The 17,326-nt window shown below is 42.5% G+C and overlaps 1 protein-coding gene across 4 annotated transcripts in view; it reads right to left on the bottom strand.

Moving 5' to 3' along the window:
- Positions 1 to 2,483: 2,483 nt before the first annotated feature.
- The window catches only part of Hivep1 (HIVEP zinc finger 1), a 134,931-nt gene continuing 120,088 nt past the window's right edge, over positions 2,484 to 17,326 (bottom strand). For all 4 annotated transcript variants that reach the window (XM_057787314.1, XM_057787313.1, XM_057787315.1 and 1 more), the window contains 2 exons: positions 5,544 to 6,049; positions 2,484 to 4,102 (listed from right to left, as the gene is read on the bottom strand). In XM_057787314.1, coding sequence (XP_057643297.1) covers positions 2,978 to 4,102; positions 5,544 to 6,049 — 1,631 coding nt within the window. In that variant the 3' untranslated portion in view covers positions 2,484 to 2,977. The remainder of the gene's footprint in view (positions 4,103 to 5,543; positions 6,050 to 17,326) is intronic.

Raw genomic sequence — 17,326 nt, 5'->3', positions numbered from 1 at the left:
TCTCCACATTAAATGTCAGTTAATTATCATTCTGAAAGGAATAATTATCGCTGTGGCTAAAGTTTTGAGCATGAAAACAAGTTGCTTGAATGCCCTTGATTTTTGTTAAGTATAATAAAGTTTCCTAACTGGTAAAGTCATCTGTGAAAATGAGAAAAATGAACTTCAGGTGTTTTTCCAACACGGCTGGTGGTGGCACGGTGGTAGATTCATGCAATAAGATATTAACATTCATATTGTTTTTAAGTCTTTGCAGAACTAGCTAGAGCTGCGGTTCCCAACCTTCCTAATGCTACAACACGTTAATACAGGTCCTCATGTTGTGACCCCCACACTGCCACTTTGGAACTGATTTTTGTTACTGTTATGAATCATAATGTAAATTATTTTGGAGACAGGTTTACCAAGACTTGTGACCCACAGACTGAGAACCACTGACCGAGGCTTACTATATGCTCTGCAAACGCTCTACCACTGAGTTACAGCTCAGTTTACCAATAATTTAATAGAGATTTGATATCATTGCATCCTAGTTTTCTCCTAATCTGGGTCTTACAGGAAGTAAAAAAAGGACAGAAGTCTAATGCAGTGTCACCAGCTCTGCGGAGGGCATTATTCGCAAATCATTCATATCTGGGAATATCAAGTGGACAGAGCTTCCTTGGGAAGATAACTGGAGAAACTACTCAAAATAGACTATTCCCTCACATATTTTGTGTGTGTAATTATTTCAAATACAAGGACTTAGGTTTTAGGAATATGTTCTATCTGACCAAGATGATCCTCAGCTAGGATGGAATTACATCCCGATAAACTGCCACAAGTTGGAAGCATTTTGAACCAAAAATGCAGTTATTGCAGACACCCACGCTTCTGGGCAGTCTAGGTCAGCAACACAGCATACTCCATTACTGTTGTTCACCATTGGGATTGCTAGGCTGGCTGGACACTGGAGTCCCTGGTGCTGCCTAGCTTGCAGCTAATCACTGGCCAGCACTTTGAGAATGCATTTTTTTTGCCTTATAGTAGTTGGAAAACCTTAATTTAAATGATGGTGACTAACTGCATTAGGAAAATACTTGAAAAGCCACATTGAAATATGAAAGTCATTAGTATTAATGGTATGTGCAAAGTAGGTTGAATCTTGAAATACCTGAAGTACAAAATAATATTAAATTACCCCAGATCATTATTAAATTTCCAAAAAACATTGAGTATAAAACCACATTTGGAATCCTCCAAATTAATGATATTCTATTTAATGCATTTGAAAACCTCAGTGCTAAAATTAGCAAGCAGGACTTTTGAGTTTAGAGAACTCATTGACCCATCTACAGTGTCCTTATTGGGGGCAGCGTTGCTTATATGTTACTTTAAAATGCTAGGCAAAAGCAGAATTCAATGTCATGACAAGAAGGGAGAACAAGGACTGTGAGAGATTGGGTAATAGAACTTGGTTTCAACTACGCCGTGAGAGCAAGGGAATTTCCATAGTTGAATTTTCTAGTATTCTTTTCAAAATGAAGTTTGCACTATTTGTGGAAATTTAACGACTGAAGCTGCAAAAATGTGCTGCCATAAGAAAAAAACAAAACAAAACAAAACATGCCCACAGTACCATAGTTCCGGAGCCTGTTTGTCACCTGGAGTGCAGGCTGGCAAACCTAATTATAAGCCAGATAAGTGGGGCTCCAGGTGCCATTTCCAGAGCCACAGAAATGATCTTCGGGGTGACTAACAACAGGGTGTTTCCAAAGTTCTTGCATCTTCCCCTCCAACAGTCTCACTGGCTTCATGAAGAGAACAATTAAACCTGTGATACACTGCCTGAAAGTCATGCTAAATATTCAAGTCCCAACTTAAAATATGTTCCGCACACACCTAGCACCTGCAGTCCTTGGAAAACAAGGCAAAGAGCTGCAGTGAGAACTGTGCTATCCCACTGCAGGCATCTCCCTATACGACTGAGTGGGATTTCTCAGGTTAGGAGCGATCATTCCTAGAGTTGCTTAAATTAGAGGTCTAAGTTCTTCTCACCGATAATTCTTGGGTCCTTTAGGGTTTGGTGGTAGTCAGAAGTGTCCACATAAAAGCACATCCAAAGAATCAGGAGCCCATGGCTAAGAACATAGGGTTAAAGCCTGGAAGGGAGCTTTGTGGATCTCAGGACTGTTTTTCACTTAATTTACATTTTCCAAGGCCACATTTAAGCTCAGTATGCCCGTTTTAGGCATTTATAGACAATGTTAAGAATTCAGTCTTCTAACAAGTAGACAGCTACTAAACTACTTCTGACAATTAGAAAAACATTGTCTTTAGTCCCAACTGTTGGACTCTAGCCAGTTTCTCAGGGAAAGAGACCACTGAAGCCTTGTTTCTCAGAACTAAGGACCATTTGTGGAAGGCACATGTCTTGAAGCTACTTTCCCAGAGAGGTTTAAAGACAGCACGACCGCAGAACCACTAAAGTTAGTAAACAGTATTTTACTGGAACAGTTCATAACACAGAAACTCTGTCTGAAGTGTACAGTTTACTGTCGCACACAATGACAGATCCATTTGCAGAGACTAATATGGATACAATAAATATGGGGTTTACATACTAATTTATACACAGAAACTGCCCCACAGCCATAAAAATTTATATTTAACAGTACAACATATAATTTAATCATCTGATTTATTTGACAGGTTTCTACTAAACACAACTACCTGGTTTTCATATACATATATAACATATTTGTATGTATATAGTCAACGATCTGTACAGATTCTAAACATAAACTCCTAAAAGGCACAATTGTCTATACAACATGTACAAAAATGGCTGGAGTTGACACAAAACACAATTATTGGTCAAAAGTTCATGATTGCACAAAGATTAGTCATGAGTTTATGTCAGAAAAAAATGTGCTTTAAGGAAAGGAGGGTTTTCAAAAAAAACCTGTTATTAAAAAAATCAATAAAAAATAAACCACTAGGTTGCTATGACAAGCCTGTCCTCGTCATCATCGCTGCTCACGTCGCTGAAGTGCACAATGGCTTGCCTGTGTGGCACCGGGGGCCTGGGAGCTGATCTGTCTGTGGGAAGCGATGCAGGGCCTGAAGTTGCTACCTTTTGTAAAGCTTCCGGTGTGGGTGCTGGCTGCGCCTGCGCAGAGGAACGCCCGGGCAACACGTGACTCACAGAGGCCCCCTTCTTGGTGTCCATTTTGCTTAGGGCCTCAGGCCTTGCGTGGTCGGCTGAGGGTCTGGGCACTGTTTTGGGGATTTCCTGAGGGCCTTCGGGTGAGCCCTGGGGCGGCTCGGCGCTGTGTCCCTGGCCTGCGGGCTTCTGCAGCTCCTGCGCTTTGCTGTTGGAAGCCGCAGTCTCGGGGGTTCCCGCGGTGCCCACAGCCACTGGGCCGACCGAGGGGATCAGCGTGGGCAAGGCGATGTTGAGGATCTGGAGACCTGGGATGTGCGCCTGTGGGGCGGGGCTGCTCTGTGCAGGCGCGTTCGCCAGAACCTGGAGCCCCACTGCGTTGAGGGCCAGGCCTGGTGGGTGCACCTGCGGGCCCACGGTGGCGTTGGCCAGGCCCACGATGTTGACGGTTTCCATACCCAGGGACGTGAGCGACTGCAAGGCTGGGGGACTCAGGTTCTGCAGGCCTGGCACGTGGATTTGGCCGATGGGAATACATGGCACCATACTGCTCAATTCAGCCACTCCAGTGGGGCGATTAGCAGTGCCAGAAACTTCGGTGATGGTAGTCCCAGGGGTACCCATGGTTCTGTGAAGAACGCTCACAGCAGGGATGGTTAGTTGCATTGGTCCGGCCTGAATGGGTACAAAAGTGGAGTATGTGAGGCCGGTAGGCACCACATGGATACCTCCAACGGGAACCATGTTGTACGGGGTCCTTGATTGCTGCTGGGAATGCAAGGGGAGGTGGCTGAACAGATGTGTCTGAGGGGAAGGCAAGCCTGGAGGCGGCTGCAAGGTTATTTGCGGCTTCCGTTCTTGGCTGTCAGGGTGAGGTGAGACGGAGGGAGGAATCCGGGCTGCAGGCTGAGGGTTGAGCTGGGCCACGGCAGGAGACAGTCTTAGAGATGATGAATCCTGAAAGACAAGAGACAATGAGCCTTGATAGCTGCGCCTCCTTCATCAAAGCAGAGTTCTAGTGTTCGGTCTGTTCTTTACAATGAGGTAAGATTATATGTTTGTATTTTATAATTGTTGGCTTCCTGAAATTTATTTTTAACATAAAAATCTTCATTTTTAATTCTTTCCTACTTCATACCAGAAATTTTTTTTTTTTTTTGCATTTTGTAATTTGCAAACCAGTTTCCTGGGTGTCATCACTTTATACTGACAGATGAGCATGGTTATATGTTTATGTTGCTGCTATTTTTCTGGCAGCACCAGCACCACTTTATTTTAGAGACTAGGAAGTGCTGAGAAATTGCCATATTAGTTGGCTGTGAGCACCAACTCAGCTGAGAAAAAATTAACCGAGAAATTATTCACTCATGAAATGAAGAGCTGTTATTAAGACAAAGGTCTGCAGTTGTTCATTTATTTGCTCACTGATTCGGAAGTTGATAAAACATCTACTGAAGACTGAATATTTCGGCACTGGTAGTTATGTGGAAGATGCTGAGATACAGGTAGTTAGAACACAATGGTAGGGAGGGATAAATCTTACCTGTCCCCCCTTCCACCCATGCATTTTATCTAAATACTATCATTTTCTTGATAATACATACATGCATTTGCACACACACACACACACACACACACATATATATATAATTCAATTTCTGTATTAAACTGACAGATTAAATTAGTTTAGGCTAGGATGTAAAATTACAAGCTTTTATTTTTCTCTAGTGGGAAACATCTTTTCCCATTAAGAAATAAAGTCTATTGCCTTATTTAACACATAGGAGAGGGACGAGAACTGTGAGGCAAAGAGAATTATTTGTTGGGTAGGAGGCAGCCGTGGGGAAGCATACAGCACACTTCCTCTACCGGAGCTGGGTTCCGGCCTGAGCTTTCTTCTTCAAGGAAACTTTCCCAAGCTCTCCCAGAAGTTTGCTCGTCCAAACAACATGAATGCTTGAGTTATTTTTGTGTGAGGTTAATTTTGCATTGAAGTCTACTAGCTCTTTTGCCGACTGGAGCAAACAAAACACATCTAGATAAATGCTGTACACACACCATATCCACACTAGTGGAAAAACTAGTCAACCACTTAAGTGCAGGATGTGAGTTTACAACTGGCACATACATATTTTATTCTGATTTTTAAAAATCAAATAATAAAGAATTATTTTTAAAGGAGGCATCACAGGCTATGGATACAATATGTGAATTTTTTGTCAGATACTTAACAAGAGTTTAATAGATATAAATGAATTCTGTCATTGGCTATAACAACAAAAAGGTACATATTCATATGGTCATGGATAAATTTTTTAATCTATTAGCTTTAATCTATTAGGCTTTCCTAATAGAATAAGAGAAAACAAAAAACCAAATACCACCAATGCTCATCTACCTGTATTGAAGCAACAGTCTTAGCAGCTGTAGGACTTCTCAGAACATGAGATTCAGGGTAATCCACAGACATCTGATGGCCAGGAGACCTGGGGGTAACTTCTGGGGACCGGGAAGTGTCTGTATGAGGAACTACTTCATGCTCATCTTTTGCAGAATTCTGCCTGGCCTTTGCTAGGAAGTCTGTTCTGTTGGAGTCAATCTGTACTGTGCTCAGAACAGTCATCTTGGTGAGTAACGCTCTAGGTAGAATGTCCATGGGGTCTGTGTGTACCCCTGAGAAGCAACTGGGAACTCTAAGGTCTTCCTCTACACTCCCGGGATCCTGAAGGCCACTTCTGGATGGAAGATGCTGTGGGCTGGCTGTGACGGAGGGTGCTGCTGAGAGCCCAGACTCTGCCTGGCTGTCCTCATCATCCTCTTCATTGTCATTATCATCCTCGTCTGGGCCATCAGAATCTTCAAGATCATATCCAGACCGCTCATAACTGAATCTCTGCTTTTCATCTAATATGACAAACAAGAGGCTTTGTTATAGTTATGCTCTACAATTACACAAACACGATGTTTTCACTTTTACAAGCTTGGCAACACTGAAGCATGTAGAAGATGGGGCTACCCAGAGCACACAACAGAGGAATGACAAGAAACAGCCAGTCTAGTAGCAGGGACTCAAGGAAGGACATCAGAGAAAGGGGCCATGGTTGGGGTAGCAGGGAGGCACGAGAAATGAGGCTTCAAAGAAAAATGGACAAGCAGAATGTGAGAGGTATTGGAGAAAATAAAGCCTCAAAAATTAAATATAAAAAGATCAACTGTTCATAAACTTTTTTCTATTTTCTTGTTTTTTCCAAAGGAAACTCCATTTCCCCAAATTCCCAAAGGAAGAAAGGACAAATGGCTGGCTGTACTGCCCATTAGCATACCATAGCAAGCTGGTCTCTAGACTCCCTTGCTATCACAGGCTTGCTTCCTGTGTCCTAAATTTCTTTAGCTCATGGGCTTCCCCCCTCCACTCATGATCTTTACTCTATTGCTGTTTTCAATGTTCTCAGTCTGTCTTCTTCTTGCCCTCTCTCCCTCCCCCCACCTTCTTGCTATCTTTCTCTGTGTCCTCCCAACCCCCACTCCTCTGATTTGCTTCTGCTTCCCTTGTGGCCAGGTCCAGTCAGTTGGCCATGTTCAATCTGCCACTTTCTCTCTCTGCTCTAGATTCCTGCAGATGCCTCTGACTGTTTCCTCAGATCTATAATAAGAACCTCCCCCTTAACTCATGGAGTGGTCATGTCATCCATATATATGCTTGTATCCTCCTCTTATTAAAAAATAAAATTCCATCACACTTTGATGGTATTTGAATTGTTAGTAAAACAGTTTAAATTTGAACTGTATTAGAAACATGTTTTAATTGATTTCTTAGTAATAATGCTTAATAAACTACCATCACCTCCTTTTATTAAAAATAAATACTTAAAATAAAATACCATCACACTTTGATGGTATTTGAATTGTTAGTAAAATAAATTTTAACTGTATTGAAAACATGTCTAAAATGATTTCTTAGTAATAATGCTCATATTTAAAGTCCATGCCCGTGTGTGTGTGTGTGTGTGTGTGTGTATGTGTGTGTGATATCACCCATGTAGGTGCATGTGAGAGCCGAAGGTTGGCATAGTGGCTTCCTTAATCATTTCTCCATGTTATCTGTTTTGAGACAGGGTCTTTCGCTGAACCCGAACTTGCTTCAGCTAGACTGGCTTGCTGGTGACTGTGGAAGATCAGCCCGTGTCTACTTCCTGCACCGTGGTTACAGGCTGTGCTGCTATGCTCGGCTTTTTCATGGTGCTGGGGACCTGAGATCCAGTCCTAGTGCTTGTGTAGCGAGCACTTTAATCACTGAGGCATCACTGCAATCCCCCTTTTTTTCAGAATTTACTGATATGTCTTCTTATTTCTATGACATGACCCATTTCTTACAAAAAATGAATATTATCTAAAAATACTATCATTAATACTAACCACTTTTCAAGAACTATTCGAGATGATTCAAATGATAGTGTTAAAATTCTCATGCATTCATGTGAAACTTGGTTTTAAAAAGTCACTATTTAAAATCTTGCAAAGTAGAAAGACAACATTTAAGGGAGGGATGGGAAAACTCTGCACTATTTCTTGGTCTCTCTCCCACATGGGTGTTAGAGCATATATGGTTTAGTTGTATGTGATATACTCCAAATTTTTTTTATTAAACTATGACACTGATTTTGATTTTGGATTGCAGTCAGAAAATAAAAATTAAACAGAGGGTGCCAGAAATAGTAGGTTTTATCCTATGCGTGATTCTGAATAGTGGGATAAGATTGTGCCCAGATTGCCCTGTCTTGCCTGGTATAGGGATCAGCCCTTTGTCCAGCACTGAACAAAGACCTGCCTGCTAACCACTGAGTAGCTTGTTGGCGTGGTAATGGGATGTGTCAAGTACTGTCAGGTGGAGTGCTGTGACGTCCAACACTGTATAAACAGCACCCACATCATTCATCTCACTTCCTCTCAGCCCCGGGGCTCTGAACGCATCATTCTTCCACAGGAAGAGGTATGTTGGTGTAACTGTTCTAAGCTATGCATTATGGCTGCTGATTCTTTACTGTGCCCATGTAAACATGAAGTACTGGCTCAGGTTGCAGTTATTCACTGGTTCCTCGATAGTGTTACCCCGGCAAAAGGAGCCCACTCTTAATTTTTGAAAAACAGAAAAAAAATGCAAACAGAGAAATATGCAGTAGATATTTTTACCGACCTTCCCAAGCATTCATTTATTCTAGTATTCTTTCTGCATGGCAAAAAAAAAAAAAGAAAAATTCTTACAAAAATAAATTCTTAATAGAAAAGTCTTATAGGAACTATGCACCAAAGCATTGGAGGGTGATTTCTAAGGGATGGAAAAGACTAAAATGTTTATTATCATAGATGTGTGTTATTTTTACAATTAAAGTAGTTAAAGATAAAATATGCAAAGATTTCTTCTTTGTTTTCAAAGTTCTACTACTATGTAGTAAAATAAACAGAACGACATTAATTAGTTGAATCCCACTCAGGGCCCATGTTAGAATGAGTAGTTTCTGGATACATTCCTGGAAACTCTGGGTGCCTCAGAAAATGGGGAAACAGAAAAGACAACAAGGAACTAGATATCCTGAAGAGGCTGCTGAAGAGGAAGGTTTCATCCCATGCTGACTTTCTGCTCTACCCTGAAAATTACTGCTTTGTAAAAACAAAAGTAGGCCTTACTTTACATGTGTAACTTTACCCTTACTCAGCCAAGAACTGTAATTTAAGACAATCAATAGCCCAAATCTAAGGCAAGACAGTGTCTGCAAGGAAGCAGACAAGAAGAGTGTTACTAGGGATAAAGGTAACAGAATACTGGGCAGGAGAGTTAATCAAAAATGGTTGACAGAATCCAAGTTGTTTCCAGTCATGTGTCTGTTAACACTGTTAACAGCTCTGGGGTTCTTTAGGTACCTACACTATGAAGCCCATCTAGACACTCAGTGGTGAGTATTCAATTTGGCCCCAAGATGGGAGAGAAGCAGCAGCCTCAGGAGAGGCGAAGAACTTCACCTGGACCCTTCTCCCATCTCTCCACTGTAGAAACAAAAGTCTGATCTAGGGAGGTAAAACACGGCGAGCACTGATGACCTCAGATGCTGGTGATGTTCACTGCAATGGGGAAAGAAACAGGAGGAAACGGAACTTGCTTCTCTGTGGGAAGAACAAGACTATTGCCGAGCCTGGGAAGGGGTAGAGAACCTAAGCAACTAGAGCCCAGGAAGCCAAAAACATGGTACACGTAAGGAACCCAGTGAGAACAGAAGTGTGCACTATCTTCTGTTTCTGCATCCAGTGCTAACTAAGCTAAAGAGCTTGGAAAGTCAGCTCTCAGGAAGGCCCAGAGCAAAGACGGATTCTGACTTGCAGCCCCAAAGGAAGACCATCAACTGAAATATTGAACAGACATCATTCTTGCAAACCAACCCCCACGCAAAGCACACGGTATCTTTAGATGAACATGAAAGCTCTAGGCAATGATGACAGACAACAGCCAGAGTTACTCCCAGACAATCTTGTGCCTGCTTGACACTGACGACACAGCCAGAAAAGCGAGTCCATTCCAAGCATGAAAATGACTTACACAACTTTAGCATGCAATATAAGATGTCCATCTTGGAACATAAAATTACAAGGCTATGATTGCAAATCTCTCATTGGGGCACAGAGGAGAACCTCCAAACCTAGTCCACCTATGCTAGAGCTGAAACAATATGGCCAACTGTAGCTGATGCCGACTACAGAGGTACCCCTGGCTTCTCACTGTGCATAGAGGAAGTCAAAAATGAAGGAAACATAAAAAGCAAAGATAAATATGGGGCAGAATGAAATAGGAAGTTTCAGTATGTATACAAACGGTGTGTGTGTGGGGGGTACACCGATATGCACACATCTATTGCCTAATTAAACCTTATGATGGAGGCACAAAAAGGTGGCAGTAGGTAGCAATGAGTACACCAGCCAGCAGCTAGGTCTTGGTTCCTCCAGCAAAAGGAACCAGGGGTTCTAAGAGAAATGCATGGCATGACTCTGGAGCTAGAACTTCTTGGGGGTGGGTCCTAAAGAAAGGAACTACTTAGAAGAGATGATCAGTTTGGATCAGACCTGAAGGGCCCTTCCTTTCTAGGGCCAATGTTAGACCCTGAGTGAGACAATGATCTAGCCACAGTGCCTGGGGATGACTGGAGGAATGAAGTGGACTCTGAGTCCACAGACACAAGCAGATGGATGACGATAGTAACTCCATAGAAAAGTTTGGTTAGTAACGCCACAGTGATGCCACTGACAAGGTCAGCATTCGCTGGACAGGGGATGCAGGGTGTCAAAGTCCTCCATAGGGGTTCAGTACTTCTGAAGGGAAGGCAGTTAAATTTTCAGCGCAGAGTCCTAGCAGATGCCACCTTAGACCTGTATAACGTAAGGTCAACTCCAGTGTCCAAATGTGCTATGGTCAAGGAGGCTAGAACACAAGGAAGGCTGGGTAAAGAGTGTTCATGAGAGTTTTACAATTTCCCATATAATAGAAAAATATTTTTTTAAAAAAGCTAAAAATACTGTCATTGCTTCTAGGTCTTGATTTTGTCTCATAAACCTGACTAGATCTTCTAGACCTGCATGGTCACATCAAGACTTGTCTGGGAAGCATGTTGCCACTGTTTACTAGAAGTCAACTCTTAAAATGAAGTCTAACTCTTCTATTAATTAATTTCGAGGCACTGAAAATTATAGTACCTGCCCTAACTTAGATATATGCTTTACATTTTTTTTTTAAGCCATCCAAGAGTGTTCTGCTCCTTGGATTTCTTACCCAACTGTACATATGAAAGCAGCGTGGCTCCACTCTTGTTCCAACCATCTATACTAGTAGAGAACCTAGCTTTTAGCACTAAATACAAGCAATACCACCTGATCATAATTAAAACAAGCACTAATTAAGGGTTAGAGCAGGTGAAAATGCAGTTAATGAGTTTTATTGTTGCACTACTGCTCACAAGTGTCAGACTCGAGATTCAATCCTCGCTGTCTGTGCTAAATACTTCCATTCAGCTACATTTAAAACTGACTACAGGATGATCCGAAAGGTCAACAATAGATTATAGTCATTAAGCTAGCTTATTAAAGATACACACAAGCTCCTTGTTTATAGGGAGAGACATGAAAAGCCTCATATAATTATTTGATTATGCATAGCGGACTATATGAAACACAGTCTCCAAGGAGAATGTAAACTAATAATTGAACCTAATTTCATAATAATGCTACATATTCCTAACTATCAAAGTTTAAGAGTGAGTTGCCAGGGTTTGTTGTAACTACAGGATGGCTTCTCCGGCTGGTCTCCCTAGACAGAGCCAAACAAAGAAATGCAGAGAGAACCTAAGGAGATAGCATGCTTTTCTTATAGCTCTCATCCCAGGGTTCAGAGAGAAGGGCATTTCTGTCTCCGAATCAGTGTCTGGAATTTCCCAAAGGGAAAGACCACTGTCAACATTTTGGAAATCTACAAATGAAGAGTGGATCGTCACCTATTTGTCCAACAAGGCCAGTATTTTGAAATTAAACAAAACGATATGGTGAGCAGCATAGTTGAGCAGAGGTACAGGCTCCTGGAGACATACGAGCAAAGCCTTAGGAGCCCTAGAGAGGTACAGGCTCCTGGAGACATCCGAGCAAAGCCTTAGGAGCCCTAGAGAGGTACAGGCTCCTGGAGACATCCGAGCAAAGCCTTAGGAGCCCTAGAGAGGTACAGGCTCCTGGAGACATCCGAGCAAAGCCTTAGGAGCCCTAGAGAGGTACAGGCTCCTGGAGACATCCGAGCAAAGCCTTAGGAGCCATAGAGAGCCGGACCACAAAAATAATCCCACCCCAAGTCCAGATTGCTTGGAACTGGGTTATTTCCAGGATATATATGGGCGGCTATAACACTAAGAAGAGTCAACCCAACCCCAACAACTGTTCACCTCCCAGATATCCTTGGGTGGGAGAAGGGCCTCATATATGGCAGCTGAACCTTATAAGCTCTTCACAGTTCAACCAGGAATGTCAGTGGGCCCAGTCTTGTCTCATACAGGTAACCACACCTGCTCTGCTGTCACATTCTGATGACAGAGCTTCACAGCAGGACCCCAAACAGCCTGGTAAGCTCCTGGAGAAGCCTGGTGGCATTGAATCAGAGGTTGTGTCCACAGAAGTGGCTGATTGTTGTTGTTGTTTTTTTTAATTTAAAATGTTTTGAATTTTTTTATGCACATGAGTGTTTTGCCTGCACTGTGTATGTATACTGTGTGAATGCAGTGCTGATGGGGGGGGGCAGAAGAGGCCTTAGTACTTCCCTGAAACTGGATTTACAGAGGACTGTGAGCGATCATGTGGGTACTGTGAATCAAACCTGGATCCCCTGCAAGAGCAGTGTTCTTAACTGCTGAGCCATTTTTCTAGCCCTGTTTGTGGCTTTTATCAGAGCCAGAGAAGATGTCATAGACTTGACCACTTCTCTAAAAAACCTCACCAAGTATGAATTTATGAAAGTGTTTGGGCTATTTAACATAGTAACTATGACAGCACTCTCAGGACCTTGGTTACCAGGGCCTAACAACTCTGGTCACTACCACATTTCGCTCACTGCCTATTCTTATAAAGGTTTTGTGGGGACACAGCCAGGCTTGTTTGTATGGTACAGTACAACTGGAGTTTGCTAATGGTGACAGATAACAGAGACTATGGCCAGGCATGCCTGAAATATGTGCTACCTGGCTCTTTACAGAAAAAGACTGCTGGTGTCCAGTTGATTGTATCATATTACCAAGTCAAAATCAAGCCACCATGCTATGACAGTTAACAGATAACCCCCCTTATGCATATGGCTGTAAAGCATCAAAGCCAGCATGCAAACCCCAGTCTCCTGTCACTATTCCAACATGATAGACTGCTTTCTTTTTATCATATTGCAGCTATTCCTCATTTTAGTGTGTACAACACAGGCTAATACCCCAGGAAGATAAATGCTATACTTTATCCTCCTGTAGCCATTAGAGGCTGTAGAAAACACATAGAACACCCACATTTGCTTAACAAACTCATAAATAAATGGCTCTTTATAAAGCTCCATGCAATTTGTTCCTTTAGATACATTCTTCATTCATTGTAAATGTTTCTGACACATGACACAATTTTTAGATCACAAAACTATTCTTTCTTGCACGTGCAATTTAACTTCAGAGGGGAAAGGTAATTTTTAAAGTAGCAATGTCTTTTTCTCCAAAAGGAATGCTCTCATAGGCTGGCAACAAGACTTTCCTGGAAGTGTTTGGAAAACAACCTTCTCCCCAAGCCTGCTCAGATGAGCCGTCATCTGCCCCCATTGCTGCCAGACAGTGACACCTGCTGGAAGAGCTGGAGCCAGAGCCAGCAACAGCGAAAGACAGGGCCCCCTCCCCAGCTCTTTTGTTACTAGAGCTAGTCTGGTTTTGTTTTCCTCCTGGGTTAGGAAATACTGGGTTGAAAGCCAAACAACAGCAACCAGGGGAACAGTTTTGTACAGCTTGTGAATAAGAGTTCTATTTAAATTATGAAAACAACCTATATGAACACAGCAGGCCAGACTGCAGATCTGTTAGCTTTCGGCAATAAACCAAAAGACCACCCTTGCTGTGTTGTTCATAAATAATTGCTATCAACACTGCATTAAGTATACATCTTAAGGGCCATTATGGCTACTTACCCTACAAAGAAACTTTTCTTAAAAGCAATGGATGTTTGTATAAGAATTCCAGTGCTGGCAGTCTATAGGCCTCGTTTAGAAGGAAAATGTTGCTAGTACTTTTATAAAATTCACTAATTGTTTCTAAGGGTAAACATGATACAGGCTTTCAGAGCTGTGGTCTGAGTCATTATCTCATGCATATAGGTCAGTACTTAAAATTCCATTGAAAAGCATGGTTCTCCCTGCACTTGCCCTTTGAGGCTGTTGTCCCTGTGGTGGCAGCTGAGGGCACACATTAACATTCCTTGTGTTGAAGTCTAGCACTCTGTTGATGAAAACATTCTTTGGATCAAAGGCTGAAAAGCAAATTGCTGGTGGCCCCATTTCTAACACAAAGGTGCAAACTAAGACCTATTCCTTACGACCCTCAAAACACAAAGGCAAAATTCCCGAGGCTATATAATTTTATATGGCAAGAATATAGGAATGTGCAGTATGAGGGCTTGAAAGGACCCAACTTTTCATAAGCATATACTATAATTACAGCTTACATTGCTAATTTTAAGCTAAGTGGAAACGATTTCTAAATTTCAAATGTCCAAATTAAAATGGCTGGTGGACAAAAATGTATATTCAACTCTGCTTGATTCGCCACCCTTGAGTTTGCTCCGTTGAGAATGTGATCATGGATTCATATAACAGAGGAAGAAAGAGGAAGCCAGGAAGCCCACTCGTGCTAAGGCAGATAGAGTCATGAAGCTCAGGATCTCTGGCCTGCCTCACCCCATGTCACCGAGACCTTCATGAATGCTGTCAATGGAGAATGTGCATAAGAAAAATTATCAACTGATACCTTGGGCAGAGCCACAGGCACAAGAGAACACAGCTGTAGGATCCACAGAACACTCAGATAGTAAAGCCTTCAAGACAGTGAAGCTCAGTTGGGAGAAATGTAAACGAAAAACCTTCAGTGAAACCTGCCCAGGGGCCAGAGAGCGTGTGCTGCTCTTGCAGAGGACGAGAGTTCAAGTCACAGCACCCACGTTAAGCAGCTTTCCTGTACTCTAGCGCCAAGGGATCCAGTGTCTTTTCTAGCCTTAAGGGCATTGCAAGCACATGCACAAACCTACAATCAGACAAACATGCATACCCATAATCTAAACAAATAAAAAGTAAATCTCAACAACAAACAAAATAAGGCAACTGTAAAGGAGTAACTCAATGGAAGCATACTTATAAACCTAAAGTTTTCCCAGAGAGCTGTGCAGCTGACCAAGAGATTACCAAATGGTGATGGTGCTTAAACAATGAAGAGCAGAAACCATGCAGGTGCATCTTAGTGTCTAACACATCTTCATTTAGTGAAGAAAAGCTCAGACATCTCTTCGTAATGATTATTTATGTCCTAAAGAAAGCAGCAGTTTGATAGCCAGGACCCTAAAAGTGCCTTTTAAATGGAAAAGCTCTGTTCTGGGGCTTCTGGGAGACTCCAACCTCCTGGATTCTGTCCTGTTGGTTTGTAAAGACTTGCGCCATTTCCCATGTCTGTAATAATCAAGATCTAAACATGGAGGTGCACTTTCACGTGTCTTCCCAGCCCTTGTGTGTGTACAAAATGTGCCAGATCATTCTTAATTCTCTTGTTTCTTTGTGTGTGTGTGTGTGTGTGTGTGTGTGTGTGGTGTACATATATTTGTGCACATGTGTGTGGCTGTGCTCACCTACCAGAGGTCAGTGTCAGTTTTCTTCCTGGACTGTTTATAGTCAGAGACAATGTCTGTCACTGTCTGTTGTTTTAGCTACACTAGCTGGCCAGCAAGTCCCTGAGATTACAGGTGCGCACTGCCACTCAGAGCATTTAGGTTGGTTCTGGGGATTTGAACTCAGGTCCTCTTATTGTAAAGCAAACACTTTACCCACTGAGCCAACTCTGTAGTCACCTTACAGTCCATCCTTCTTTAAAAACTGCAGGATCCCATGACTGATTTAACTACCAGCCTGCTGCCACCTTCTAGGGAAACAGAAAACCTTTTGCTTATGGATTTTTAATTGTGTTTATTTTGTTAAGATAGGCTATCCCTATTGCCTAGGCTGGCCTGAAAACTTCTGGGTTCAGGAGATCTGCCTATCCTGAGCCTGCCAAGTAGCAAGGACTATAGTGTGCCACCATTCTCAGGATGACTTCACAATTTTCCAGATACTCCAGACTCGGGCTTCCTGGTACTGGCTTCTGAAAGGATATATGGCTCAATCTGGCTGCTTTTTTAAACTACTGCATTCCACAGTGGACAGCTGCGATCTGCTGTCAGAATTAAATGACAAAGTTCACCTGTATCGAGGCACAAACCCAGGGGAAGAAGGAACTCACTGGGTTACTTCAGTTTTGACTAAGATCAGTCTGATTTCTCATAGCAGGAACAGGTCTATGGCAGGACAGAGGCCTCTGAGGGTTGAAGGGTAGACTGAGGGTACAGCATATGTCTAGCTTATATGAAGCCCTGACTTCCACCTTCAGTAGTGGAGGGAGGAAAGGACACCCTAACCACAGCCCTGAGAACAACGAGCGAGGGGCTGCATGGCGGCGACGATGATGATCTGTACTTGAGCCTTTGGGACCTATTCACTACCTCTTCACTGCACAGATAAGTACAAACACATCTGTCCTCCAGAGCCTTGTCATGGCTTAGATATGGGGGGGAGGGGTTCGGATGTGGCTCAAGGGCAAGGCCCAGGGTATCCCAGAAGGAAGGCATGGTAGCCCTACCCTTCCAAAGCTTTATTGAAAATGTCTTGGTGTGGGGCTAAATAACTTAAGCCTTTTCAACAAGAGTCTTTTGGGGCAAAGGTGCCCAAACTGAAAGAAGAAGAGGACTTAGGCATGACAGAGTTGGATGTAACAGGCAGGGTGAGCCACAACCAGGGAAGGGGTGGCGGACCTGGAACACTGTGCAAAGGGAATTCGGAGTGGGGAAAATCTATTTGAGATTTAAATTTGACTTCTCGTTGATGTGATCCTTCACATCTTCAGGGTTTCTGCTGGGGCACTGAAGATCAACTGCTTCGTGCATTCACACCTAAAGATCACTGCTAGTTAGATATCCTTTGTCAGTATTTATTCTAAATAGCTAAAATTATGTATGTTGTTTCTTTTGATTTGCTTTTTTATTTTAACATCAACTGAAGTCCTTGCAGTCTCTTTAGAGCCACAAATCCTGCTTATTTGCTTAAGTCTTGCATAATTTTATTTTCTCAATTGCTCTAGAAATGTGGAGCAAAGATCATTTGGGTCTTCACCTGTGACCTGGGGTTCGCATTCTTCAAGGTAGTGAGGACACTGATAGCTGGTACTGCTACTTTAGTTTAACACTGCCCTGTGATAAACTAGTAGTGATTAGTATGACAGAGGAAATCCTAAGTAGGTGGGTGCCTTTATTAACAGAGCAGCTCAAGGGATCTGATCCCTTTTTCTCTGA

Source organism: Chionomys nivalis, chromosome 13, assembly GCF_950005125.1.
Source record: "Chionomys nivalis chromosome 13, mChiNiv1.1, whole genome shotgun sequence".
Classification (NCBI taxonomy): Eukaryota; Metazoa; Chordata; class Mammalia; order Rodentia; family Cricetidae; genus Chionomys; species Chionomys nivalis.
The sequence above is the reverse complement of the archived record's forward strand: the minus strand, read 5'-3'. Positions and strand labels throughout refer to the sequence as shown.